This window comes from Chiloscyllium punctatum, chromosome 5 (genome assembly GCF_047496795.1).
Source record: "Chiloscyllium punctatum isolate Juve2018m chromosome 5, sChiPun1.3, whole genome shotgun sequence".
Classification (NCBI taxonomy): Eukaryota; Metazoa; Chordata; class Chondrichthyes; order Orectolobiformes; family Hemiscylliidae; genus Chiloscyllium; species Chiloscyllium punctatum.
In genome coordinates, this window is record NC_092743.1 from 10,149,925 (window position 1) to 10,169,863 (window position 19,939).

Below are 19,939 nucleotides of genomic sequence, written 5' to 3' on the forward strand. Positions count from 1 at the left end.
GGCAAAGGGAGTGAGGTATCATGAGTGAATGAGGAGGAGGTGTGGATACTGTGAGGGTTAGTAGCTCAGGGTATTGGGTGGGTGACAATAAGTGAGGGAATATGTTGCATGCAACAATGAGAGTTGCAGCGTATGAGACTTGGTAGGAATTGGGTGCAGGTAGCAGAGATAGTCAATGCAAAGTAGCAGAAAGAAGATGGTAACACTTAACCGCTTCAGGCGACTGTGTGGAGTTTGCACATTTTCCCCATGTCTGCGTGGGTTTTCTCCGGGTGCTCTGGTTTCCTCCCACATTCCAAAGGATGTGCAGGTCAGGTGAATTGGACATGCTAAATTGCTTAGTGTTAGGTGCATTAGTTAGGGGTAAATGTAGGGAAATGTGTCTGGGTGGGTTACTCTTCAGAAGGTTGGTGTGGATTTGTTGGGCTGTAGGGCCTGTTCCCACACTGTAGGGAACCAAATCAAACCTTGGTGGAGTAGAGATGGCTACTGACCTTTTTCCTACACTGTTAGGTATTCCTCAGGATGGTTAAGATTGCACTGACCCAGGTGACAATCTCAGACCAGGCTGACAGTGTCAGGTATTGTGGCTTCCTTTGCTGGTCTGGGAACGAAAATGACCAACCACCTCCACAACTCCAACTTTACACCACTCTGTCCATCAAAATTTCCAGGTTTCTGTCTGTCCAGCAGGATTTCAATTTCCCTTTAGCTGCCATGTCTGGGGTAAATGTCACAAACTGTGCAGGACAGCTATGGGCTTCTAGTGTATGACCAGGTGTACAAAGGCCATTTAAAGAATCCCAGGATGACCTAGCTGTGGAGAGTAGTGCCACGTACGGCAGGTAGGAGAATCTGGCTAGCATCGAATGAGTGCAGCACTGTATGGTAACAGTACATAGTAAATGAGGCAAGTTTGGGACAATACTCAAGAAAACACGTGTGGTCACAGACAAAAACCCTTGATGAAACTTGACAAAAATGACGTTTAGCCTATTTCTAGTAGGATTCTGCCCTATACATCTGTGTTCCCGAAGCTTCTCACATAGAGACATAGAAAATAGTTGCAACAGGAGGCCATTCAGCCCCACGAGCCTGCACCACCATTCAGTATGACCATGGCTGATCATGCAATTTCTCTCCATACTTATTGATCCCTTTAGTCACAAGTGCCACGTTAGCTCCCTCTTGAATATATCTAATAAACTGGCCTCAACAGCTTTCTATGGTAGAGAATTCCACAGGTTCACAACTTCCTGAGTGAAGAAATTCTTCCTCATCTCAGTCCTGAATGATTTATCCCCGTTTTTTAAAGATTAGATTACTTACAGTGTGGCAACAGGCCCTTCGGCCCAACAAGTCCACACCAACCCGCCGAAGCGCAACCCACCCAGACCCATTCCCCTACATTTACCCTTACACCTAACACTATGGGCAATTTAGCATGGCCAATTTACCTAACCTGCACATTTTTGGACTGTGGGAGGAAACCGGAGCACCCAGAGGAAACCCACGCAGAAACGGGGAGAATGTGCAAACTCCACACAGAGAGTCGCCTGAGGTGGGAATTGAACTGGCACTGTGAGGCAGCAATGCTAACCACTGCTTTTCTTAGGCTGTGACCCCTAGTTCTGGACTTCCCCAACATCTGGAACATGGTTCCCACATTTGGCCTACCCGGTCCCATCAGTAGTTTACATAGTTCTATGAGATCCCCCCTCATTCTTCTAAATTACAGCAAGCGCAAGCCCAGTTGATCCAGTCTTTCTTCATTTTATCAGTCCTACCATCCCAGGAATCAATCTGCTGGACTCAACCTCAATACCAGAATGTCTTTCCCCTGACTAGGAGATCAAAACTGCACACAATACTTAAGTTGTGGCCTCACCAAGGCCCTGTATAACTGCAGTAAGACATTTCTATACCCAAAACCTGTCACTATTAGCTTTCCTCACTGCCTGCTGCACCTGCATGCCAACCTTCAGCGATTGTTCCATCATGACATCCGGGTGTCATTGCACCTCATCTTCTCCTAAACTACCATAATTTAGATAATAATCTACCTTCCTGTTTTGCAACCAAAGTGGATAACCTCACATGTATTCACATTATATTGCATTTGCCAAGTATTTGCCCAGTCAGCCAGCTTGTCCAAGTCACCCTGCAGCCTCTTAGCATCGTCCTCACAGTACACACTGCCACCCAGCTTAGTGTCATCTGCAAATTTGAAGATTTACATTAAATTTCTTCATCCAAATCATTAATGTATATTGTGAACAGCTGGGATCTCAGCACTGAAGTCTGTGGCACCCCACTCATCATTGCCTGCCACTCTGAAAAAGACCCATTAATTCCAACTCTCTGCTTCCTGTCTGTTAACTAGTTCTCTATCCACATCAATACATTACCTGCAATACCATGAGTTTTAATTTACCTTACTAATCTCTTTTGTGGAAGTTTGTCTGAAGCCTTTTGCAAGTCCAGATATACAACATCTACTGATTCATCCTTGTCCACTCTACTGGTCACATCCTCAAAAAATTCCAGAAGATTTGTCAAGCATGATTTCTCTTTAATGAATCCATGCTGTCTTGGAGTGATTCTATCATTGCTTTCCAAATGCTCAGCTATTACATCCTTAATAACTGACTCCAGCATTTTTCCCTATCACCGATTCAGGATAACCAGCCAATAATTCCCCGTTTTCTCTCTCCCTCAATTTTTAAAAAGTGAGGTTACATTAGCTACCCGCCAGTTCATTGGAACTCTTCCAGAGTCTACAGAATGCTGGAAAATGATCCCCAATGTGTTTTCTATTTCTAAGGCCACTTCCTTAAGTATTCTGGGATGCAGAGCATCAGGTCCTCGGAACTTATTGGGTTTTAATAGCATCAATTTCCCCAATACTATTTCCTCACTAATAAGGATTTCCTTCAGTTCCTCTTTCATGCTTGGCCCTCTGTGCCCTAGCATTTCCAGAAGGTTATTTGTTGCCCTCCTTAGCAAAGATAGATCCAAAGTATTTGTTCAACTGGTCTGCCATCTCTTTGTTGTCCAATGTGAATTCACCTGATTCTAACTGCAATGGACTTACACTTGTTTTCACCAGTCTTTCCTTTCACATATCTATAGAAGCTTTTGCGGTCAATTTTTATGTTTTCTGCAAGCTTACTTTCATATTCTATTTTCCACTTCCAAATTAAACTTTTTGTCATCCTCTGTTGAATTTTAAATTTCTCCCAGTCCTCAGGTTTGCTGCTTTTTCTGGCCAATCTATGTGCTTCCTCTTTGGCTTTAACACTATATCTTATTTCCTTGTTAGCCATGATTGAGCCACTTTACCTGTTTTACACCAGACAGAGATGTACAATTGTTGAAATTCATCATGTGTTCTTTAAATGTCTGCCATTGCCTATCCACTGTCAACCCCTTAAGTATCCTTGGCCAGCTTATTCTAACCAATGCATGCGTCATAACATCAAAGTTAGTTTTCTTAAATTTCAGGACTTTAATCTCCGATTTAAGTATGTCACTCTTCACCTTAATGAATAATTCTATCATATTATGGTCACTCTCACCCAAAGGATCTTGCATCACAAGGTTGCTAATTAATTCTCCCTCATTACACAATACTCAATCTAGGATAGCTTGCTCTCTAGTTGGTTCCTGGACAGATTGGTCAAGGAAACCAGCCCTCATACATTCCAGGAAATCCTCCTCCATCGCAATGCTACCAGTTTAGTTAGTCCAATCAATATATAAATTGAAGTCACCCATAATAATTGCTGTACCCTTACTGCATACATCCCTAATTTTCTGTTTGATACAATCCCCAACCTCACAACTACTGTGTGGTGGTCTGTACACAACTCCTGGTAACATCTTTCTCCCTTTGGTGTTCCGCAGCTCCACCCATACAAATTCCACATCATCCAGGCTAATGTCCTCATTTACTTCTCACAGGTGCCTACAAAATAGCTCAAAAACACCTTAGAGCATCATGATCAGGAAGAAATGCAAGTAGATTATTTAACTGATATTCCGGACTGCCAAATAAATAATAGATTGTATCACATCAATATGTCAAAGAAGTGCCACCACCAGAGGTGGATAAGCAGGTCCAGATACATCAGGAAGTAAGGGTAGTGCTGGATGAAAGGGATAGTGAGAATGACATAGGAAAAGGCCTGAGCAATTCACAAATTGATCATTCTACTATCCAATTTGCTAACACTGAACTACTACAGAAATTAGACACTATACTTTTAAACTCGGAAGCAAATGAATGGTGGAACAGAAAATAGCTACTTACAGGATTTAAAGGAGTCTGCTGGGACAAACAGGGATGTAAACCTTTAGCTATACATGATGTATATGTAGGTGTATCATCTTCCAATAAACAGCATCCTTATTGCTTTAGTCCAGAGAAACAGGCCCAAATAGAAGCAGAAATCCAATCCACCACTGATCTGAACTCAGTCAAAACAACAAAACTGCAATTTCCCAATAATTTTTGTGTTTAAACCTGATGGTTCAATCAGATTCTACATTGACTCTAGAAAGGTCAATGCAGTATGAAAATTTAAATTCCTGTCCAATTCCTCACTTGGAAGACTATATTGAAGTGGCGAAAGTGAGGACTGCAGATGCTGGAGATCAGTCAAGATTAGAGTGGTGCTGGAAAAGCACAGCAGGTCAGGCAGCATCCGAGGAGCAGGTTTGAAGCAGTTGGAAATGCCAGAGTGCTTACTAATACACATTTTTTTTCCTTTAACACCCTAAGTTAGAGATATTGGATTTTGTCACACCAGAGACAGTCCTTTTGAGGCCCAAATGACACTATCTAGGCTAAGAAATACCCCAGCCATTTTCCAGAGATTGATTAATCACATGGTAGCCATTTATCCAAATCTATAGTTTAGCTTATGTAAGTACTGAAATACTGGAGCAATTTGAAGGTCTATTTTAAAGATTAGAATCAGTTCATTTGGTGATGTATCTTGCCAAAAATAAGTTAACAAAAGCACAGTTACCTTACCTAGGGTACATAATAAGGGAAGATAAGTACTGTGAAGATCACAGAAACAGAAAACTGGAGCTAGAATAGGCCATTCAGCCCTTCAAGCCATCTAGCCATTCCTGATGAAGGGCTGTTGCCCAAAATATCGATTTTCCTGCTCCTCGGATGCTGCCTGACCTGCTGTGCTTTGCCCGCACCACTCTAATCTTGACTCATTCAGCTCTTCAAGCTTACTCCGTCATTCAATATGATCAGGCTGATCATCCAACTCAGTACCTTGTTCCTGCTTTCTCCCATTTGATCCCGTTAGCCCCAAGAACTCACTCTTTCTTAAAAATATTCAATATTCTGGCCTCAAGTACTTTTCGTAGTAGAGAACTGCACATGCTCACTACTCTTTAGATAAAGAAATTTCTCATTATCTCAGTCCTAAATGGCCTACCCTGTATACTTAAACTGTAAGCCTCTGATTCTGCACTCTATTTAGTGACTTGGCATAAAGATAACAATCTCTCCCACAATTTCTTCAAAACGAAGGAGCTGGTCATCAACTTCAGGAAGTTGGTGAATTCAGGAAGAACGGTGCTGAGGTGGAGGTGTTTGAGAGCTTCAAGTTCCGACAAGTAAATATCACTAACAATATGTGCTGGTCCATCCACGTTGACACTACAGTCAAGAAAGCATAGCGATACCTCTACTTCTTCAGAAGGCTGAGGAAATACAGCATGTTCGTAATGACTCTTACCAAGTTTTATAGATGCATCATAGAAAACATCCTACCAGGTATGGGAACTGCTCTGCCCAAGACTGCAAGAAAATAGAGTTGTGAATGCAGCCCAGTCCATCACAGAAACCAACTTTCCTTCCATTGACTTTGTCTACACTTCCCACTGCCTCAGGAAGCAAGCCAATATAATCAAAGATCCCTACCACACCAGTTATACTCTCTTCCACTCTCTTTCATCGGGCAGAAGATACAAAAGTTTGAAAACACGTACCAATAGGTTTAAGAATATCTTCTTCCCCACTGTTAATGGACTTATGAATGGACATCTCATACATTAGAGTTGATCTTTCTATGCAACTTGTCTGTAGCTGTAACACTATTCTGCATTTTGTTCTATTACCCTGATATAATGATGTAAGGTATGATTTGTCTGGTTAGCACATAAAATGATACTTTTCACTGCACCTCGGTACATTTGACAATAATAAATCAAATCAAATCGAATGAAAAAAATTATTGGAACATCATTCCTGCATTTAGCCTGTCTAGTGCTAAGAGAAATTTACAGGTTTCTATGAGATTCCCCCTCATTCTTCTAAACCCCAGTGAATATCATCCGAACCAATCCAGTTTCGCTTCATACATTGGTTCTCCCATCTCAAGAAGCAATCAGACAAATCTTTGTCACACTGCCTCAATAACCAGAAGATCCTTCCTTAGTTAAGGAGACCAAATTGCACACAATAGTCCAGGTTTGGTCTTATCAACCCTGCTCCTGTATTCAAACTATCTTGCTATGAAGGCCAAAGTACCATTTGCCTTCTTCACTGCCTGATGCATTTGCAAGTAGCATATGTGCCACACAATGCCAAGCAATAACCATCAATAAAAAGAGACAATCTAACCACCACCCCTTGACATTCCTCATGTCCACTTTTTTTTCCCTTACTGATCAAGAATCTATCTATCTCAGCCTTAAACATTCACAAGGACTGTGTTCCCACAGCTCTCAGTGGCAAGGAGTTACAAAAACTCTCAACCCTTTGAAAGAAGAAATTCCTCCTTATCTTAGTCTTAATTTATTCTGAGACAACATCCTTTGGTTCTAGACTCTCCCAAAAGGGAAATATCCTCTCAATATTTACCTTGCCAAGGGTTCATCCTAAACCTTCTCTGAATTGCCTTCAATGAAATGATGTCTTTCCTTAAATAGGAGACCACAACTGCTCACAGTACTCCAGATATAGTCTAACTGGCATCTTGTACATTTGCAGTAAGATTTGCCAACTCTTAAACTTCAACCCACTTGAAATCAGGGCCAACATTCCATTAGCCGTCCACATTACCTGCTGCACCTGTGTGATAACTTTTTGTGTTCCGTGCACAAGTACCCTGAAGTCCCTTTGCATTGCAGCTTTCTGCAATTTGTTTTTCATTGAAATAAGATTCTGTGCATTTGTTCTCACTTCCAAAATGACCAACTTCACATTTTTTCACATTATACTCCATTTGCCAACATTTTGCCCACTCATTTATCTCTCTGTAAACTGTATCCCTTTTATAGTCTGCCTTTCCAGCTACTTTTGTGTTGTCTGCAAATTTGGCAACAATACAATCACTTCCTTGCTCCAAGTAATTTATATTTATTGTAAACAGTTGCAGTCCCAGCATTAATCCCTGTGGAGACCCTCTAGCCACAGGTCACCATCCAGAAAAAGAACCCTTCATTCCTATCTCTGCTTTCTGCTCATTAGCCAATTCTCTGTCTACATCAATATACTGCCTCCAACACCGTGGGCCCTTATCTTATGACTTAACCTTTTATGAGGTACCTTGTTGACTGCCTTCTGGAAGTCCCAATACAACATATCAACTGGTTCCCTTTTATTCACACTGGGTTGAGACTTGCTCAAAAAACTTTAATGTATTAGTCAGACATGATTTCCCTTTGAAGCTGACTCTGCTTGCATTCTGGAAAAGCATCCAGAGGAATCTTTGTTTAGTGTTTCTTGGGGAATCTGCATTTGCAAAATCCCTGAGATGGCTGCCTTTGTTGTTATGTTGGGGAAGAAGTTGTCAATGTTCAAATTTATATTTTTCAGAGGTAGCAATAGACATAGATCCCAGTGCAGGTTAGGCTGGTAACGCTTTTTTTAAATTCAGCATACTTTTACGTAATTGGGTAGGAGCTGTCAGTCATGTTTTACTCTGCCATTTTGATCCACATCTTCTTACATAAGCTTACAGTTGACCCTATCCCCATTTCTACTGAGCTGGTCTGATTCCATAGCCATATTAAACTCTCATCACCTCAGTGGAAGTTGGTAAACCCATCATGGACAGGTTCTACAATGATTCAAATTGCTTTGCTAATTGGACTGGATGAGCTCTGAGGCTTGGTCCTTCCATTGCCCTTGGGTAAACAGTGAAAAGCAGAAACAGTGATGGGATTTCTGTACACACAACAGAGGGGCCATTTTTCACTGTGTGTATTCTGTCTCAATTCAAGATGGGAAAATTCTGCCTTTGCTGTCAGGGATAGTAGAATGGTTGTCCTTTCAGAAGAACTGCATATATTATCCATGGAGCTGAAATACTCAGTTGTACCTTTACTTTTCATCAATTCATAAGCAGAGAATGCATTGACATGCAAGTGTACAGTATAGAATGCATGGTTCAATTTTGCATTGAAGAACAGGCTCAGCAAGCTAGATTCATTATGTGACATTAGTTGCTGGAAATAGTTTAAAATATTCTTGGCAAACGTCATTGAGATGAAGCAGTAAACTGCCCTGCAGTGTTTTATCCAGCAGCAAAGCTAAAAACTGGCAAGACTTGCGCATACCAGCAGAAGATGGGATTCAAGGTCCTTTGAATAGGAGAACAAAGCTTTATTGCTGGAACTACTAGCCAATCATTCATTGCATTTTTTCTCCTACAAAACATCATGTTGATTTTATTATCTTTTGTATTTCACTTATTTAAAAGACAATCTAATAGAAATAATGTTAGGATTGTTAGTTAAGGCTATCATGTACAGAATTTTATTTAACTTATAAATATGAATTATTTCATTATATAATTTTTAAAAAATAGTTGGAAATTTGTACTATGAACCTTCAGAAAAGAAAATTGACTCACTAACAGTGAATCAGATAATAATCGTGAAACTGAAGTACATTTGAATTCCTTATAAAATTGAGGACGTTATAAAAGTAACTATAATCTGAGTCAAACCACTGATACACTGGTAATGTTGAAGAATTTACAATGGAACAGTGCAGTGTTCATTACACCTTAATATGTACCACTGTCGTTGTGGATTTGGCATGTGTTTGTAGTCACCTCAGGGATTCCTTGGATAGGTGGTCCTACCACTAGTAATGCATACCAACATTTTTCAACTTATTGTTAAAAAACCTCAGGTCATTTCCTGTACCACCTTTTAATTTCTAATGGTCGAAAATGACTTATAATTGCATCAGCTGTGTTCAATCACTAAAACTCTCGATGGCAATCAATGTCTGCTGCCAAGATTTTCAGCATTTGTACAGATTTCCTTGCTTTTTGTGCTTGAGTACATGTGTGAGTGGAGCTCTGTTTCAGTCCCTCTTCCCTTCAACCATGATGTACATTGGCATGTCTGCCCACTTGTATCACTGGTTTACAAAAATTCATCATGGTGTCAATGACTCTTCTCATCTATTTTTGTAGCTTCCTCATTTGAACAGGCTTTTTCTGCTTTCATTGACTGTTTATGGCAGCATATCCCAAAACAAACTGACCGAATACCTCAAGGCTTGCAGATAAAATAAGAAATTATCAGTCTATCCCTTTGAGGGTCCAGTGGTATAAATATTTGGAAATGTTTCCCACAAGCTGCCAGGCAACGGATCACTCCTGTGCAGCTGCTCACATTGGATATTCGATTCACATCATACTTCAAAAAACACATAAGGGAAAAAAACCAACCACGTGCAGTGACGCTTAAACTAACATTTAAATTTTGAGATTGGAATTAACCTTCTGTAGAATGCTCTGCTTGTAATTTTTCTTAATTAAAACAGCCTGTACAATTACCTCAGCAGAGCAGTACAGCTATCAAAACATGCCATTTTGTCAGAGTGCATTCCCATCTCCTTAGTTACCCATCATCTGTGTAAGGATAATTTCAGGATACTATAGCTATTAATTTATTAACTGTTCTCAATTAGATATTGAGGATATCTTTTGAACGAATCCCCTTTTGGATACGTAATGTGCTATGATTGAATGAATGTTACCTTTCATTTTGTGAAAGTTGCCATTTTATCTGAGTAGCTTTATTTTAGCAAATGCCATGTTATGTTCATTCATTCAAAGCAACTTTAAAATGTGGACATTTAAAAATGAAACTACATCCACAACAAAAAGTATCTGTCTCAAAAAACTGAGGTAACACCCCTTTTTCTCAATACCATTTTTAACCACTGCAAACTAAATATCATGACACTCATGGAACCAACAATGAATAGTTTTCTGCAAATAACAACTCAGTTACAAATAGATTAGATTAGATTAGATTACTTACAGTGTGGAAACAGGCCCTTCGGCCCAACAAGTCCACACTGACCCGCATCCTCCCAGACCCGTTGCCGTACATTTACCCCTGCACCTAACACTACAGGCAATTTAGCATGGCCAATTCACCTAACCTGCACATTTTTGGACTGTGGGAGGAAACCAGAGCACCCAGAGGAAACCCATGCAGACACGGAGAGAACGTGCAAACTACACACAGTCAGTCGCCTGAGGCGGGAATTGAACCCAGGTCTCTGGCGCTGTGAGGCAGCAGTGCTAACCACTGTGCCACCGTGCCGCCCAATAAAAGCCACACAGACACAGAGAGAACATGTAAACTCCACACAGACAGTTGTCCGAGGCTGGAATTGAACTCAGGTCCCTGGCGCTGTGAGGCAGCAGTGGTAACCACTGTGCCACTGTTCCACCCTGCAAATAGAATAATAATTTTTTTAACATCTAAACTAGTTTTGCAATTTCAAGAACTTCATGGGCAGGATTTTTCAGACAGCAGGATTTCCCTCAATGCCACTGGAAGAGTTGGTGTGGAATCAATCACAGCAGCCCCACAGAAACTCACTACTTGGCTGGAGACAGGGCTTCAGCCCAGATTGGCAAGCAGTTCTGTCTTCCCATGGTGTCAGAGGCAGCAGTGGCCATGTCTGGGACCATAAGCAGCCCCCAGATTTAAAGTATAGTAGTGCCTCAACATACGAATGACCCCGTTCACATACAAATCGGTTTACGAACAGGATTGTGCATAAAATTTTGCTTCAATGTATGTACGAAATTCAAGGTATGAACGAAGGTACGAATGCAAAAAGCCCGTGTGCGACCACGTGGTTTCATTGTTCTGCTTTGCTACGTGCTTGTTGAACGCAAAAGCTCTCGGGCCCCGCGTGATCTCATTCAGTTCGTCTTTGGCGCGTGCGCTGTGAGCAGCCGTTCAAGCATTCTTACGCTATCCGAACAATGGAAAAAATTGATTCAGTTCGCGAACTTTTCGGTTCGCGAACCGGGTCCCAGAACGGATTAAGTTTGTAAGTCGAGGCGTTACTGTACTAGAGTGCAAGAGCAGGTAAATGCAGTAAGTTCTTTCTATCTAATTATTCAGCAGAAGTATCCAGAACCTTATCCTTTTTCCCTTGCATACACATACCTACAATCTGTATAGATGTTACATACTCAATATTGTATTTTAAGTATGGAATTTATATTTGCTGAAATAGCACACAAGTCAAATGGGTGCAACATCTGAAGTCATGAAGCTGAATAATAAGCAATTATAGAATGGGATAGGAAGAGTTCTACAAGCAAGCTGTTTATCCTCTTGGCTCCAGATAATATGGGCCCGAGGAATCCAGAATTGTGCAGGTCAGTATGGAAAGCAATGTTAAATAAAATAACTTAATTCTTCTGAACTACTTCAAACAAATTATTTTTGGAAATGAGTTCAATCAAGCCATATTTGTAGAAAAGTACTGTGATGAACTAGATTAAATAAGCATCAAATAATTTGAATGCATTATTGCCACACTTACTGAGTTCTCATCATCTTCTTCGAGTTCCCTCTGCTGTTCTTGATGTCTTTTTGCTTTAATTTCCATTGCTTCAATTATTAAGTCTCTCAGAATTGACACTGATTTGGCATTTTTAATGAAATTGTGCTGTAGCAAGAGAAGGAAATGTAACAAACTGATTAACAAGTAGTTAACATGCAACACTCACAAACAATCAGATGAAGTATGTATTGACATATTAATTCCTCTGCCATAAATCTCCCTTTGAAACGGTAAAATATTTATGAAAAGGTAAAATATTAATTATAAAATATCAAGGATTCCTCGAGTCATTCATTGGCTCAATAAACAAATGCACACTGGGGATACACCAACACTTGCTTGTTACTCAGTTTTCTGTAGTGGCAGCATGGATTCTGCAATTACTTTCAGAGTGCCCAGATGACAGAGATGGATTAACAGCCAATGTTTCCACTCCTGCCTTCAATTTGTGGTCCCTTTTGAAACTGGATCGGCATCGATGACAGGTAAAAATATTGCTGTTCTGGCTAGATTGTTACTAAGTTGTACTGCAACAGTTACGGATTGAACTTCTGTATGAAGGACAACTCCTTCAGTGAGGTAGCAGAGGGCTGATGTATCATCATCATCTTAAGAAGAGAGCAAGAACATGTTTTTTTTGGCAAGAGGTGGACAGAGAAGAGAAAGTGCATCATCTTGCACAGGGATGAATTTCTGTTAGGGATATTTTGATATATAAAGGCATGTTTTTTTAGTTCAAAAATATACTTTATTCATAAAAACGTCTTGACATACGTACACAGTCACTCAAGCAGTTTGGTTCCGGATGGTAGCATGTGAAGAAACAAACAAACATTGGAGTTTGGCCCGATCCAGTAAACAAACCAAAGGCATTTCTTACTTGTACAAGACTATATATTTGAGGCACAGACCCCCATTAAAGTTTGACTGAAAGACTTTAGATGGTGTCTTTCCGCACTGCGCCTTGACAGCAGCTGCTCCAAGCGTTAGTGCATCCCTCAGCACGCAGTCCTGGACCTTGGAATGTGTCAGTCTGCAACATTCAGTCAAAGTCAACTCCTTGCTCTCGAAGACCAACAGGTTTCGGGCACTTTATTGTTAAACGTGCTTATTTAGCTGAACAAATTGTTGCAATTGTGTGGTTCTGCTTTTATGCTTTTGGAGTGTAATTTAATTTTAGAAGGACCTGTCCTGATGTCTGTCTGGAAGTAAACTTGGGGATTTGACAAGTTATTTATATTTGGAGTCAAAGGTGTCTGAGCTCACGGCTATCCAAAAATCCCAGAAAGGTGCTGTAAGTATCAGTTTGTTAACAGCTGTGCAATAAACTCTCAATTTATTTCAAAGTCAAAAGAGAGTTAGGTTCAGGATCGCCAATTAGCATTTCTACCTAAATACATGGCTAATGTGTTTCACATTGCCATGGGGATTGAGGGCAGAGGAAGCCATTTTTCAGATTGTTACAGACTTCCCTATAAATAAGTACATCTCTCAGATAGAGAGGCGTCTTTGTGAAGTCAGTTATAAGACAAAGATGCCTGGCATTGTGCAATACTACAGCCAGATGCAGTAGGGAGTCAGTCTCTATTTTGAAGAGATGCACCCTGTAGCCATCTAAGGATTTCAGGGAAGAAGAATCAACAGAACAAACTTTATTGATGGTGATAGATTTAAGAAATACAAAAAGCTGTGGAAAGCACCTTAAGAGAGTAACCCAAAGTTATATTCAGGAAAAAGGGGATATGGGAATTCATTAAAAGCCAGGCGCAATGGTGAACTGTTTATTACAATGAATGCCTTCCTGTGGAGAACACGGTGTATGATAAGTCAAAAAAGAGAAAATTCCTGTCAATTAATTTTAAAACACACTATCTGGTCATGCCATTATAACTCAATACATTTTCATTTCTACGGCTATTGCAGTCATTTTCCTATCTTAGTTTAATCAACTTACATTTAATAGGCCTTAGAAATTAGGCTTCAAAGCTGTTCTTCATTCATTCATGGGCATTCATGGCTAGACCAACATTTATTTCTCATCCCTAGTTGACCTTGAGGGTGGTGGTGAGCCACCTTCTTGAACTGCTGCAGTCTGAATGCTGTAAATAGAGCTATAATGCTGTTCGGGAGGGAGTTCCAGAGTTTGACCCAATGACAAAGAAATAAGTCAAGATGGTGAGTCGCTTGGCAGCGAATTTGCCTGGAACTTGCATTTGGATTCCCATTGATCTGCTGCCCTTGTCCTTCTAGATGGAAGTGGTCCTGAGTTTTGAAGGGACCACTTCAAAAGTCTAAGGGACTTTTAAGTATTTAAAACATACATTACAAAATACAGGCAGAAGGGTTATAACTGGGGGGTTCAAAGTCAATTGTTTTCCAGATTAGAAATTCTGGATCAAGATATTTTACTATCCAAGTTGTCTAAGTTCAACGCAAAAGAAATAAATAGCCAATACCAACACAGATACAAATAAATTCATCTTTTTAAAATATTTGGTGTTGGTAGAAACTTGAAAGTAATTACTTGTAACACAATAAGGCCAACACAATTTGCTGCATTTACAAAAGTAAATATATTCAAAACAATTCATGAGCTGCGAGTTCATAAAAATCACTGTGAAAAAATTCCTTTTAATAGTTACTGAACAGTGTAATTACATGATACTGGGGATCTCATTCATGAGCAGCAATGGTAAAACTATAATCTGAATCCAAGGGATTAATTTTAATTCAAGTCAGTATTGGTGCAAAAGTGGTTAGACCATAAGACATAGGAGTGGAAGTAAGGCCATTCAGCCCATTGAGTCCATTCTGCCATTCATGTGGTTGATGGGCATTTCAATGCCACTTACCCGCACTCTCCCCGTAGCCCTTAATTCCTTGCGAGATCAAGAATTTATCAATCTCTGCCTTGAAGACATTTAATGTCCCGGCCTCCACTGCGCTCTGTGGCAATGAATTCCACAGCCCCACCACTCTCTGGCTGAAGAAATGTTTCCTCATTTCCATTCTAAATTGACCCCCACTAATTCTAAGGCTGTGCCCACAGGTCCTGGTATCCCCGCCTAACAGAAACAAATTCCCAGCGTCCACCCTTTCTAAGCCATGCATTATCTTGTAACTTTTTATTAGATCTCCCCTCAACTTTCTAAACTCTAATGAATACAAGCCCAGGATCCTCAGCCATTCATCGTGTGTCACAAAGACCAGCCTGTTCTGAAAAAGCGAACAGAATGCACCTGGATATGTTTTAATATATGACATAATTTTCCAACTTGAAGCAGGTGGGAGTAGGTCAAGCCAGGAAGACAGAAACCAGACACTCAAGGAAATAATTCTTGGCATAAACCTTCCACATACGTCAAATTTTCACCTGCACTTCCACACATAGAGTCATAGAGATGTACAGCACGGAAACAGACTCTTCAGTCCAACTTGTCCATGCCGACCAGATATCCCAACCCAACCTAGGCCCACCTGCCAGCACCTGGCCCTTCCTATTCATATACCCATCCAGATGCCTTTTAAATGTTACCATTTACTGTATCCGTTGCTCCCAATGCAGTCTCCTCTACACTGGGGAGATAGGACACCTACACACAGAGTGCTTCAGAGAACATCTCCGGGACACCTGCACCAACCAACCCCACTGCCCCGTCGCTGAAAACTTCAACTCCCACTCTCACTCCACTGAGGGCATACAGGTCCTGGGCCTCCTCCACTGCCACTCCCTGACCACCTGATGCCTGGAAGAAGAAGGCCTCGTCTGCCTCGGGATCCTCCAATGTGGATTTAACCAGTTTCCTCATTTCCCCCCCCCCCCACCTTATCCCAGTTCCAACCTCCCAGCTCAGCACCACCCTCATGACCTGTCCTGCCTGTCCATCTTCCTTCCTACCTATCCGCTCCACCCTCCCCTCTGACCTATCACCATTAGCCCCACTTCCATCCACTTATCGCACTCTCAGCTACCTTCCCCCCAGACTCATCCCCCCCTCCCATTTATTTCTCCACCCCAGAGGCTCCCAGCCTCATTCTGAGGAAAGGCTTTTGCCAAAAACATTGATTTTCCTGCTCCTTGGATGCTGCCTGACCAGCAACACACTCTGGACCCTAATCTCCAACATCTGCAGTCCTCACTTTTGCTAAGCTAAAAGTAGGATGAGGTTCAGAAACAGATTCTGACATGGATAAATGGAGGGAAAATAAGTATAAGGCACCCTCAAGAATTTCTTTTGGAGCCTGGAAGATCATTTCTGCTCCTCTCTCTCCATGGAATCCTCCAGAAGATTATTGAAGAAGGGTCACTTGTCTCAAAATGATGACTCTGCTTTTTCTCCACAGATGATGCCAGACATGCTGAGTTTCTCAGTCAAATTCTGTTTATGTTTCAGATTTAGTTTGACCTTGACTGAATTCAGTTGTTTTTTCACCCGGATTCTGTGATGGGTTTGCCACCTAGTGAGTCTCACACAGATAAGGTTAAATTTGCATTGATATTTTAGTTATGTCATCAGACAGCAATTTTTACAGTTCAATTAGGATCCTGTTTGTTTGCAGTGGGAGTAAAAAGTCAGTTCATTTGAAAGTCAATCAAGAGAAAATAGCACCAGGCATGAACAAAGTGACTTTGGACCAATCAATGCATAAATTTGACCTGTCAAATGCACCATTTCACCCACTCCCTTCCCAAACAATAATAACAATGGTGATATTACTTTGTAAGGAGAGATGGTGCAAGATAAGAGAAGGTAGGGAGCATAAGTAGAATGGGGTCGTTTACGAAGAAGGAAAGTAGAAGTCAAGAAAAGGTAAGAAGTCACATGACACCAGGTTATAATCCAATAGGTTTATTTGAAATCATAAACCTGACGAAGGAGCAGCAGTCCAACACCAGCATCTCCATCTCAAGGAAAGGTAAGACAGAAGGGATAAGGAAGATAAAGGTGGTGAAATTAGATACAAAAAACAGAATGAGGTGGACAGTAAGATGGAGCTGAGGGAGGGAGTAGGCAAAGGGAATGAAATCCCATTACATTTAGATACATTGAGGAACAAAAAGATTGCTAAGAAGAGACAAGAAGTTGAAGTTTTTTGTCTTCCACTCATAAGGATTATGACACATGAAGAATACTTGAAAAAACGGACACCAATTTACACAGCGTGAAAACAAAGTTCTGACTGGTTTGGCCATCAGATGTAGCATGAAGAGTTAACTAGTAATCTTAATTGTCAGACCAGACAGGTAGGTTCTGATTACTACATTTCCACCAGCAACACACTGACCAGAGATTGATAGTTTCCATGACCCCTTTCATTTCTATTATTTTTGCCTGTGTAAAACAGAGCCCTCTGCATTATTATATGCAGCGTCTAGCATGTATAACTCTTAGCTATTGGCTTGTGCTCAATGTTGCACCAGAAACCAATTTTGTATCATTAGTTAGGCTCACAATATTGGACATGCGTGAAGTTCACAGTACTTCTAAGTTTTGGGTCATTCCCAAATTCTGAAATTGTATACTGCATACTGAAATCTGAATCATTAACATAATTCAAGAAACGTGGTCCAAATGACCACTAAAGAACACCAATGGATAACTTCCTCCAGTCTGAGAAAATATCATTTATCACTATTGTTTCCTGTATCCAATCATTCAGCCAACTTAGTATCTACCCAACATCCCTTATATTCCCATGGGCCTCAACTTTGATGACAAGCTATCATGTGGTACTTAATCAATGCAATTTGAAAGTCCCTCACCAACCCTCTTTTTTACCTCGTTAATGTATCCAAAATGTCTCATCATGCTTCCCAGAGCAGCAGGGTAAAAAAGCAAATTCTTCATCCAATTTCTCCCATCCACCCAACTTATCCTAAACAGTGCTTCACTTACCTTGCAACTTGGAACCTGACCCACTTGGCAACCTACCCACTTCCCACTTGGTACCTCATCCTCCACCCAAATGGCACCCTACTTACATGGTACCTTATCCACCTGGCACTACCACTAACCCATCTGGTATCCTACCTCGGCACCCTACCCCAGCGCCAGCTGGCACTATGCCTGGATATCTCTCTACTTATCTAGCACACTAGCATCCTACCCAGCTGGCACCCTACTAACAATGAGTATTACTCCTATCATCCTAACCCATTCCAGCTAGCGTCCTACTGATCTGGCATCCAAGACTCCCTTATTATATTTATTTTATGTACTTACGGTTTGATCGCAATTGTCAGAATGGCTGTGAGGACCTTTAAATTTCATGGTACTTTACTTGACTGCCATAAAAAGAGGGTGTAGTTTGTCTTTCTCCAAAAATTCTGCACAACATAAGAACGGTCAGACTGGAAGTACAGTTCACATTTCTGAGAGTGCCCTGAGCAGAACCTTCTCTTAGAAATGCAGAGCCCCCTTCTTTCATAAGAAAGGCCAGAGTTGCAATCTGCATGAGATTGCCACTCCTTGGAAAATCCAGCTCAATGTTTGTTTTCTGCTTCTTCCAAATATGTAATAGTAACATTCCTCCACTAACTGTGCATAAAATTTTACAAACAGTAGCAAGGCCTAGTTGTGCATTCAGCAATTAGCCAGAGTCATAGAGATATACAGCATGGAGACAGACCCTTTGGTCCAACTCATCCATGCTACCCAGATATCCTAAGTAAATCTAGTCCCATTTGCCAGCATTTGGTCCATATCCCCTAAATCTTTTCCTGTTCATATATCCATCATGATGCCTTTTAAATGTTGTAATTCTATCAGCCTCCACCACTTCCTCTGGCAGCTCATTCCAAACACACATTACCCTCTGCGTGAAAAAGTTGCCCGAGATCCCTTTTAAATCTTTTCTCTCTCACCTTAAAACTATGCCCTCCAGTTTTGGACTCACCCACCCAAGCAAAAAGACCTTGTCTATTCACCCTATCCATGCCCCTCACGATTTTATAAACCTCCAAAAGATCTACCCTCAGCTTCCAATGCTCCAGGGAAAATAGCCCTGGTCTATTCAGCCTCTCGCTATAGCTCAAACCCTCTAAACCTGGCAACATCCTTGTAAATCTTTCCTGAACCTTATCAAGTTTCACAACATAAGCCCATAAAACCATAAGACATAGGAGCAGACATTAGGCTACTCAGCCCATCAAGTCTTCTCCGCCGTTCAATCATGGCTAATAAATTTCTCAATGCCATTATCCTGCTTTCTCTCCGTAACCCTTGGTCCCCTTGATACTCAAGAACCTATCTATCTCAGTCTTAAATGTACTCAATGACCTGGCCTCCACAGCCTTCTGTGGCAATGAATTCCATAGATTCAACACTCTCTGATTGAAGAAGTTTCCCCTTATCTCTCTTTCCTTTAAGGCTGCGCCTTTGGATTCTAGTCTCTCCTATCAATGGAAACATCTTCCTAACATCTATTCTGTCCAGGTCATTCAGTATTCTGTACATTTCAATTAGATCCCCCTCACATCCTTCTGAACTCCATCGAGTATAGTGGTCAAACATTCCTCATAGTTTAAGCTTTTTATTCCTGGGACTATTCTTGCAAACCTCCTCTGAACATGCTCCAAGGCAAATATTTCTTTTCTGTGATATGGGGCCCAAAACTGCGCAAAGTGCTTTAAATGTGGTCTGACCGTAGCCTTATGTACAGAAGTACATCCCTGTTTTTATATTCAAGTCCTCTCAAAATGAATGCAATCATTGCATTTGCCTTACTAACTATTGACTCAATCTGCAAGTTTATCTTGACAATCCTGGACTACAATTCCCAAGTCTCTTTGCACTTCAGACTTCTGAATTTTCTCACCATTTAGAAAATAGTCCATTCCTCTAATCTTCCTACTGAAGTGTATGACCTCATACTTTCCCACGTTGTAGTACATCTACCACTTCTTTGCCCACTCTCCTAACATCCAAATCTTTCTGCAGCCTCCCTGCCTCCTCAATGTTACCTGTCCCTCTATCTAACTTTGTATCATCTGCAAACCTAGCCAGAATCCCCTCAGTTCCTTCATCTAGATCTTTAATGTAAAAACTGAAAAGTTATGTTACCAACACT

General features: G+C 40.9%; 1 protein-coding gene across 3 annotated transcripts in view; it reads right to left on the reverse strand.

The window, feature by feature from the left end:
• Positions 1 to 19,939, reverse strand: part of stk3 (serine/threonine kinase 3 (STE20 homolog, yeast)) — a 423,830-nt gene that overhangs the window by 124,243 nt on the left and 279,648 nt on the right. For all 3 annotated transcript variants that reach the window (XM_072569764.1, XM_072569765.1, XM_072569763.1), the window contains one exon: positions 11,849 to 11,974. In XM_072569764.1, the coding sequence (XP_072425865.1) occupies positions 11,849 to 11,974 (126 nt within the window). The remainder of the gene's footprint in view (positions 1 to 11,848; positions 11,975 to 19,939) is intronic.